The 10,417-nt window shown below is 33.1% G+C and overlaps 1 protein-coding gene across 1 annotated transcript; it reads right to left on the bottom strand.

The window, feature by feature from the left end:
- Positions 1-405: 405 nt before the first annotated feature.
- Positions 406-1,659, bottom strand: LOC115978047 (wall-associated receptor kinase-like 10). The gene has a single exon (XM_031100107.1). The coding sequence runs from the start codon at positions 1,626-1,628 to the stop codon at positions 489-491; it is 1,140 nt and encodes a 379-aa protein (XP_030955967.1). The 5' UTR covers positions 1,629-1,659; the 3' UTR covers positions 406-488.
- Between the last annotated feature and the right edge of the window lie 8,758 nt (positions 1,660-10,417).

Below are 10,417 nucleotides of genomic sequence, written 5' to 3'. Positions count from 1 at the left end.
CTTGGTTCAAACCTCATCAATCAAATAATCACATTATTCACAACAGAATGATGGGAACTTAAGGATGGCTAGGACTTCCCATCATAACATGGGAAACATTGAGATTTTCAGTTTATCTCAACATTAATTCTTGTAAGTCACTGGTTTCTCAAAAAGGTTTTTTAACCTAAAACCATTTTTTCCCCTTTAAAATCAAGATCCATCAGTTTTCTACTTCATCTCCATATTGTGCATCTATTGCTTTATGATATGGTGCAGATTGGTATACAATTAATTAATCTGCTGCTTAATACACAACTAGGGTCTAAACTACATGTTCTATTTCTTCTTATAATTGAACCTAATTCCCCAAATATGGCTCATAAACATAATTTATTACACAATATTTTAAAATGAACGTATGCATTGACTAGTATATTGTGCATATGCCTAAAAGAAGTTATAATAGTTTACAACAAGGAAGAAAAAGTACCAAAATAGATAATTTATTAATCAAAGTGAGATAAAAATGGAAGGACAAATTGTGATGAAGGTTCACCTATTTCTAAACTTGATCTTGATAAAATAGAAATGTCATTCCAAGGCCTCATTTCTTCATTTCTAACATAATCAAATTCTTCAAAATTTGGTTGATCATGATAAACTTTTTGAACTCCCTCCAACTCCTTCACAATCTCTGTCATCGTAGGTCGTTTCTTTCCATACAAGTGCAAACATCTTTGTGCAAGGTTAGCAATTGCCATGACTTCATGTTTATTACCATCCTTCCTTACTTGAGTATCAAGTATATCAAAGAGATGGTTCTCTTTTACTGAATGAATGAAGTATGTAGATAAATTTCGATCTTCTTGTGATCTTGTTAAAAAAACTGGCTTTTTTCCAGTTAAAAGCTCAATAAGGACTACTCCAAAACTATAAACATCACTTTTTTCTGTAAATTGGCTTGTTTGAAAGTATTCCGGATCCAAGTACCCAAAAGTACCATATACCAGTGTAGTTACATGAGTTTGGCCAATGGCCACTGTTCTTGAAGTTCCAAAGTCTGCTACTTTTGCTCTATATTTTTCATCAAGGAGTATGTTTGAAGATTTTATATCTTGATGGTAAATGGGTAGTGAAGCTGCTGAGTGTAAGTAAGAAAGAGCTCTTGCAACTTCTATGGCAATCCTTAAGCGCATATCCCATGTTAGTAATGGAAACTCTTCATTCTCTTCATGAATGTACTGAGAAAGTGTCCCATTAGGAATGAATTCATAAACTAACAAAGGAACTTCTGTCTCTAAACACCACCCAAGTAGTTTGACCACATTTCTATGGTTGATTTGGGAAAGAATGATAATCTCACTAATAAATTTTTCAATATTTTCCTTATCCACTGTGTTGCACTTTTTAATTGCCACAATTCTTCCATCAACTAACATTCCTTCAGAAACTGTACCTTGCCCACCTTTACCAAGTATTCTGTTTTTGTTAAAATGATCGGTCGCATTTTTCAACTCCTTTGAATTGAATAATTTTATCCTTTGAACATTGTTGTCATTTGAAGATAATTGTTGTTGTAATAATAAACCACCATTCTCTTTGAAGAATTTTTTCTTGAGCTTGATTTTGTTTCTTTTCTTTATCATTCTGTACAAGCACCATATAATAGCGAATAGAAACAATGCCCCAAGGCTTGAACAACTAACTGCACAGGTCAAGAAAATTAAATAGAAATATCACATCAACCTAAATTCGGATTATATAAAATTATGAATAAGTGTGAAATAGATTTGAACAGAAGTACAATGAATTGTAAATATCTTTCTCATGGTTTAAAAGAAGTTACTATTTTTTTTTCTTTTTTTACATTAATATTTCTCATAATATCCTAGAATATAAAATGGTGTTAACTTTTTTTTTTTTTTTTTATACAAGATAGGATTTCTACTCTAGCCTAATCTAAGTGTATATGTGTGAAGCTCCCTCCTGGAGACTTGAACCCCGGCCCTTGCCCCCCACACCCTACAAGCATTTATACTTGTGGAGTAACCACCGCACCAACCTAAATTCAGATTATATAAAATTATGAATAAGTGTGAAATAGATTTGAACAAAAGTACAATGAATTGTAAATATCTTTCTCATGTTTTAAAAGAAGTTACTAATTTTTTTTTCTTTTTTTTACATTAATATTTCTCATAATATCCTAGAATATAAAATGGTGTTAACTTTTTTTTTTTGATACAAGATAGAATTTCCACTCTAGCCTAATCTAAGTGTATATGTGTGTGAAACTCCCTCCTGGAGACTTGAATCCCGACCTTACCCCCTACACTCCACAAGCATTTATACTCGTGGAGTGACCACCGCACCAAGGGTGCACGGTGGTTAAAATGGTGTTCTTGGTGCGGTGGTTAAAATGGTGTTAACTACTAATTAATTTCTTAGGAAGAATTAAATTTATTATTTTGCTTCATGGAAACATTTTTTATACATGAAATTTATTGTTAGGTATTTGATTTTTCATGCAAGTCTATTGTGTTTTAAGGGGCTTATGAGCCCAACAAAAATTTCCCCGTTGCATGGCTCCAGCTAACTTTGCAACATGTACCTGGCAGTCCTACCTTACATGAGTTTAAACACCTAATTGGCGAATTCTTATTATAGATTATAAAATTTACTACCAAAAGAAATTGTATAGTGGTGCTCATCAGTAAAATCAGCCTTCACTATTTTCTAGGACTAACCAAAATACTTCACTCATTTCTCCTTTATTTTCTTCCATTATTCAAATACCTCACATCTCCTGTTATATGTTGAATTTGATCAAAGTATGATGTCAAATTTTTTATCCCTTTTTAGTGAAAAATGACTGAAAAAGATGAGCTAGCTTGTCCTCTCTTCTCACACCAGATTCAAGCTTACTGTAAAAATCTATATCATAATAGATTAAAAAATCTAAATTGAAATGAAGAATTAGGCAAGTTTATAGAGAGAAATTGACTTCTCAAGATAGATTTGTAATATTAGATAATAGACAATCATATTATGATTTAGAACATTTTTAAGGTAAAAAAAAAAAGCATGTAAGAGAGATGAGTAATGCAATTCAGCTAAAAGTCTGAAACTATCAAATTATAAAATGCATGATTTATCTTTTAGTGATAGATTATCAAAAGAACAAAACTTAAAAGCTAATGTACTTCTTCATCTTCTAAGCATACATAAATTTAGTAAACTAAAAGTGCATGAAATATAGTTGTTTTATCCGTTCTAGCTCAAAGAAAGGTAGGATACCCAAGTGGCTTAGTCATTCCCTTCCATGATCCATTGAACTGAGTAAAACCAATAAACTAAAAGTACAATTCTATTTTCCAAGTAAAATAAAAATTAATCCATACAAAAATTTAACTAAAAAAAAAATATGCGAATGAATGGATGTTAGAATTGTATATCACCATAGAATTACAATAATGGATGAGAATTTGTGTATAGTCCCTCTTGTCAAGGACTTATGGTATAGCACCTCTCTATCACATAACTATGATCTTGTTTTTATTTTTACTTTTTCATTTTCTAAATTTATAGTCTATAATCTATGCCAAGTGCCTTCTGACTCAATTGTTTGGCATTGTTTTATGTTTTTAAGATATCCAAAGTTCAAATTCTCTTTCTCCTGTTGTAACTATCGAATTATCAAAAACAGTAAAGACATTTAACTTTTGATAAACCTCATAATATTGTGCCATATAGACTTTTGAGACCTCACAATTTTACACATAATTATTTTAATATATACTTTTTAATTGATTTTGAATCTTATTCTATATTTAAACCATCCATTAGAATTTCCGCACATCATATCTTCTATAAATGCTAGAATATATAATTTTATAAATAAATAAATTTACAATAAATTCTGATTCCTAGAATATATAGTTCACAAACACAATCATAAAATAAAAGAAAAAAAAATGTTTCTTATTTAATCAATATATTTTAAGATTCAAAACCTATAAAAAGTAAATGGTACATGAACAAAAGGGAAAATAAAAGTAAAAAGAGAAAGAAAGAACATTGTTATTATTTTCAAAAGCAATATTAAAAAAAAAAATTAATATGAAATTAAATTCTTGATTTAGTAATTTATTCTTCTTCATAAAAAATTTGTGTAATAAGAAATCAAATTTGGGATAATTACCTAATAACATTGTTTACGTAAGACGTACTTGGTGTTTAATCTAACTATTAAGAATATTTGAGTCCCTGAATGTTGGGAGGCATCCCTTATTTATAGAGGTGTTAATTGCTTAGAAAATAAGCTAGGTTTGCTTAAAAATTAAGTACAATCAGCTTAAAAAATAAGCAAAAAACGTATGGGGAAAATCCAAAAAAAAAAAGGAGATTTGGATAAGAATAAGCTGATTTTTCAGATCAGAACCAGTTTCAGTATTTTGATCATATATCTTTACTCAAAATTCAAATTAAGATGAAATTTTTACATCTGAAGGGAAATTCGATTCTCTACAACTTTTCCAGAAATAGCCTAGTCTGAATTTTGAGTTCTACTATGCCAAAAGTTCTTTAGAACATGAATCTGAAATCTACTACTTGATTAGCACGTTTTTGAAGTGTTTTCCAACTCTAAAACTGTATTTGGACGAATTTCAGAGTTATTTTCATGATAAACCTCATTCCAAAGTGATAATTATGACTTTTAAAATAATTATTTTGAATATAATTATCCCAAAAGCTTAATTATCCACAATTTTTAAATATTATCAGCTTATTTGTTTTAATTCCATGCAACAAATCTCACTTTAAGAAAAATACTCCACTAATCACATAAATCCATTTAATTAATTTTAATCATTAACCAATCAAAATTAATTTCAATTAATCGGCTTCACCCCACACAATACATGCAAACTGGGAAAACTTGATCTTGTGATATATTTCAATTCGATGGTCCGATTTAGAAACCGGACATACTGTTGTGACCATTAGAATCTCAAGATCATTTTTATGATATGCAATAGACAAATTAATGCATGTAATGAAATCATGATTTTTGGGGTATGTGGATGGTTACTCCAGTCATCTTTCTTGATTAAATCATGGGTGCAAAATTGAGTGTCTACAGTATTTTTGCACAAATTTTATCTTTGTAACTAAGTTTCTATTGCTTAGTGCCATATGTGATTTTTTTTTTCTTTTCTTTTTAAAGCCTCCATGTGTGACTTTCAAGATATTTTTTTCCACAGTGCCTATATGATTTAGAAATTCATATAATACAACCAAATACCAATAGTTCATGTGAGTTAATTCTAAAAGAAATAAAGAAGTACAATCTACTTGCAGCCAAAGAAGAACAAATGCAATATTGTTCAATTAATAATTGGAGAGAAAATTAAAACACCACACAAAATTTAAAAAAATATAATTAACAATGAAGTATGTCATGTGACAACATTCCAAGAGTTATATGTAACTGATCGTAACTGACAAGAGGGAATAAAAAAAAGGGTTGTTCAAATTTTCAAGCTATGAGATGAGATCTAATATATAACATATTAACTTCCGTTTGTTATATGAATTATACCTTATTGTTCAATGAGTTTTATTTTTGTGTAAATATATATTTCATAAATTTAAAAAAAATATTAAATATATTTTCGTGATATTATTTCATTTTCAGTTATAAAAGTCCATTAAATATAATAGAAAATCTAAATTGCTAAGTACTTTTCAAAGGAGCATGAAATGAAATTTCATTTCATTAGTATATTTACAAATAAATAAAATAAAATAAAATGAGTGAATTAAAGTAATGAAAACTAGATGAATAATATGTGAGAAAATGAAAGCTTGTTGGTAATTGCAATAGCTGACCTTGACATCCCGTGGGAAGAGAAGGATTTCCTTGGTATCCTTTAAGGCAATAATAATATTTGGTCCCGTAAAGTGTAGGCCACCCTTCTGAGTTCCGTCTTCCCAGCTCGTTTGGATCCACGGTAATAAAGTCAGATGCTGTCCACTCCAGCACCACAGGAACGTATTTCAAAAACTGCACATTGTAAGTGATATCTTCTGAACTCAACCATTTATCATCTGCAAGGAAGGCATATTTGCATTCTTCACTGACTTCATTTTCTTATTTTATGCTTCTGAAACTTGCATTAAGTACTTGAATCCCAGGAGGGATTGTGGTCATGCAGCAGTTGAAGCCTGAGCAGTTCTTAAGTTTGCTTTTATCAACGCAATTCGATTTGCATCCAACCACCACCATAGGAGTGATGCCGGTCATTATGGCCAAGTTGTCGCAACCAACTGATATGAATTTATCCCGATAAGATGAGAAGAAAAAAGGACTACCTGAGATATTCACACCACCAATATGGCTGGAACTCCTATTCTTACAGTTGGAAGAAATAATTGGCATATTGACTCAAACGAGTCCCGGATCATTCCAAAAATAATAATCATTATTCGGATCAGTAAGATTGATTTCCAGGACCTCCATGCCAATGCTGGGTAGGAATGCTTTAAGAGAGCCGCCAGTTTCATTGCAAACAATTTTGAACCAGTAATTCAAGTAACATTCGGTAGTCTTTCCAAACGGGTATGGAATGTAAATATCTCCACAGCTATCAGAACAATTGGGTTTTGCTATAGGTGCTGCAGCTTCTGCTAACTCATAGGTGGTCAGTAGAAGAAAGAAAGTAATTCGCATTACCACTTACACAGCCATTTCTGGGTGTCTATAGTTCAACAAAGCAAACCAGCTGGCCTTCATATATAAACCAATATATGTAGCCTTACAAGAAAAGTACTCCTATATCTAGAAAAGTACTCCTGGGAGGCTTATAACGGACAATGTACTTGTGGCATTCGAAACAATGCATTGCATCAATCAAAGGAAAAAGGGGAAGGAAGCACTAATGGCCATAAAGCTCGATATGAGCAAGGCATATGATAGAGTGGAGTGGGCGTATTTAGAGGCTATGATGAGGAAATTGGGATTCCATGAGAAGTGGATCTCGCTCATTATGATGTGTGTGACCACGGTGTCCTTTTCTGTGCTGATAAATAATGAGCCAAAGGGAAAGATTATTCCTACGAGGGGCTTGCGTCAGGGGGACCCAATATCCCCGTATTTGTTCCTTTTGTGTGCGGAAGGTCTGTCTGCTATGTTGAAGAGGGAAGAAAGAGTGGGGCACATAAAAGGGGTGGCTGTAAGTAGGGGGGCTCCGAGGATTTCCCATTTACTGTTTGCAGATGACAGTATTGTTTTTTGTAGGGCTACTGTGGAAGAGTGTGGGAGGGTTATAAAGGTGTTGGAAGACTATGAAGGAGACTCCGGGCAAAAACTTAATAAAGAGAAAACCTCCCTTTTCTTTAGTAAGAATACCAATAGGGAGGTCCAGAAACAAATTAAGGAGAAGTTTGGAGCACAAATTGTTCAACACCATGAAAAGTACTTGGGGTTACCTCCTCTTGTGGGGAGAAGTAAAAGGAAGGCCTTTAATCGCATCAAAGACCTTGTTGGAAGAAAAATTGCGGGTTGGAAGGGTAGACTTCTATCTCATGCGGGCAGAGAAATACTCATCAAGGCAGTAGCTCAAGCTACTCCTACTTATACGATGAGTTGCTTCAAAATTCCGGATTCCTTGTGTACGGAGCTGAATTCTATGATGAGCAAATTTTGGTGGGGGCAAAAGGATAGGGAGAAGAAATTGGCTTGGGTCTCTTGGGAGAAATTGTGCACTCCCAAATCCGAGGGTGGAATGGGTTTTAGGGATCTAAAAGCCTTTAACCTCGCGCTCCTAGCTAAACAAGGGTGGAGAATTATGCGAAACCCACATTCTTTGGTTCATAAAGTATTCAAGGCAAAATACTTCATGGATAGTCCCTTTGAAGAGGCGCAATTGGGAAGAAGACCCTCCTATGCATGGAGAAGCATAGTGGCAGCAAAGCAGGTTATTGACAGGGGTTCTAGATGGTGCATTGGAAATGGAGCAAGTGTTAGCATCTGGAAGGACAGATGGATACCAAAGCTGGAATCTTTCAAAGCAACCAGCCCTCATGCGGTTCATCAGAATGAAGAAAGGGTTTCAAGCCTCCTGGATGTTGCGAATAGATGTTGGGATGTTGCTAAGGTGCGTGCCATGTTTCTTCCCCATGAGGCAGTGGCGGTATTGAGTATTCCAATCAGTTTTAGGCTGCCGGAAGACTCTTTGTGCTGGGCGTGGTCCTCAAATGGAAAGTTCTCAGTCAAAAGTGCCTACTTGGTAGCTCAAAAATGGTTGAAAGAAGGAAAAGGCAGAACTGATGGGGGCAGTAGCTCAAACAATTCGAGTATGAAGGCAATATGGAAGCTTACCTGGCACATGAATTGTTTAAACAAAATTAAACATTTCTTTTGGAGGGCTTGTAAAAACATCCTCCCCACAAAGCTCAAGTTGAAAGATAAGGGAATTGGGAGTGATGACAGATGCGAATTTTGTGATCAAAGCGAATCCTCAGGTCATGCCCTGTGGAGCTGCAAAACAGCTGAAGAAGTTTGGAGCAACACAAAATTGAAGTTGCCTTTCTTTCAGGACCCTCCAAGGGACTTCATCGATATTGTTTGGGCAATCTATGACACACATCCGGGTATCAATTGGGAGCTGTTTGCTGTGACTGCTTGGAGTTTGTGGAACAATAGGAACAAGGTATGTCATGGTGAACAAGGTAAGAGACATGAGATTATTGTGAGGGAGGCAGCTGCATATCTGAAGGAAGTGCAGGAGGTGAAGCAGCCCATTGAAAGGCCCCCGATTCCTGCAAAACCTCCGTGGATCCCTCCAAACCGGGGCTGTTTTAAAGTCAATACAGATGGGGCCATTTTTGAAGAATTGGGGTGCTGTGGGATTGGTGTGGTTATAAGGAATGAAAGGGGTCAATTGATGGGGGCCATGAGTAAGAAGATTGAGTTGCCTTTGGATGTATTGGAAGTTGAAGCTAAAGCTCTAGAGGAAGGAATGCTACTTGCTTGGGATTTGGGGCTGAAAGAGATTACTCTGGAAAGTGACTCGGAGTTGGTAGTGAAGGCATTGAGCGATCAAAGGTTGCTGCAGATTTCTATTCAGAAAGTAATTGAAGGGATTAGAGAGGGGCTGAAGTGTTTTTTGGCTGCTTCAGTAACCCACACCCGCAGAAGTGGGAATAGTCCTGCTCATATATTGGCTAGACATGCCAAATTGTTGAATCATAGCATTATATGGGTGGAGGATACTCCACCCATAATAGCTGATCACATTCAAAATGATGTAACCGGGTTGAATTCTATTTCTTTTAATGAAATCTAGTTACATGTTGTTTATCAAAAAAAAAAAAAAAAAAATTCAAGGCACAAGAACCAACATCACATTTTTTTCGTAGTGGTGGAGGTTTAAATAGTTATATAAATGCCCGTGAAACAGAAATTAATTTTTCTAACCCGTAAATACTATTGAGTTTTTTTTTTTTTTTTTTTTTTGAGAAACTCATTAATGAGTTATATAAATGCCCATGAAACAGATTAATTTTTCTAACTCGAAAATACTATTGACTCTTTTTTGTAGTTAGTGGCCGGATTTTTAATGAAACTTTTTTTTTTTTTTTTCCTAGTGGGTGGAATTTTAATAAATATATATAGTGGGTTCATGGGCGGCTCTAGGTTTTAGGCCAATATATATATATATATATATATATATATATATAAAATTCTTTAATTTTTTTTATTTGACCCTCCTAAAATTAATTTTGAACCCCTAGACCTAATTTTTTTTAAGCCTAGTTGAAATGAATTTTAATATGATCATCTTGACAATATCTTGGTCTTTTTAAACACACAAAAAAAATATATATATATATATATAAAATTCTTTAATTTTTTTTATTTGACCCTCCTAAAATTAATTTTGAACCCCTAGACCTAATTTTTTTTAAGCCTAGTTGAAATGAATTTTAATATGATCATCTTGACAATATCTTGGTCTTTTTAAACACACAAAAAAAAAAAAAAAAAAAAAAAAAAAAAAAAAAAAACTCCAATAAAAAACTAATTTGATCTAAAATATGGAGGAAAAAATAGTAAGCCTAACAACAAAAGCATAAATTTGTTCATCGAAAATCTTTAAAAAAAAAATCATTTAGATTTTAACAAATTTGAAATAAAACTAATATATAAAAGTTTATTATATTTAGATCTCACTTGGAGTTCACTTAACAACAATAATTCATATGTTGATTGTATTTAAAAACAATAGATGATTTTCATGATTAATCTTAGTAACAATAATTATTATCTTCATTGTATTAATAAACAATATGAAATGAACTTTTAGTTTATTTTATATGAGAAACGCTATGTTCATAATGCACTCATAATAAAGCCTAAGTGGCATATTGT

The sequence above is a fragment of the Quercus lobata genome, chromosome 1 (assembly GCF_001633185.2).
Source record: "Quercus lobata isolate SW786 chromosome 1, ValleyOak3.0 Primary Assembly, whole genome shotgun sequence".
In the NCBI taxonomy this organism is placed as follows: domain Eukaryota; kingdom Viridiplantae; phylum Streptophyta; class Magnoliopsida; order Fagales; family Fagaceae; genus Quercus; species Quercus lobata.
The sequence above is the reverse complement of the archived record's forward strand: the minus strand, read 5'-3'. Positions and strand labels throughout refer to the sequence as shown.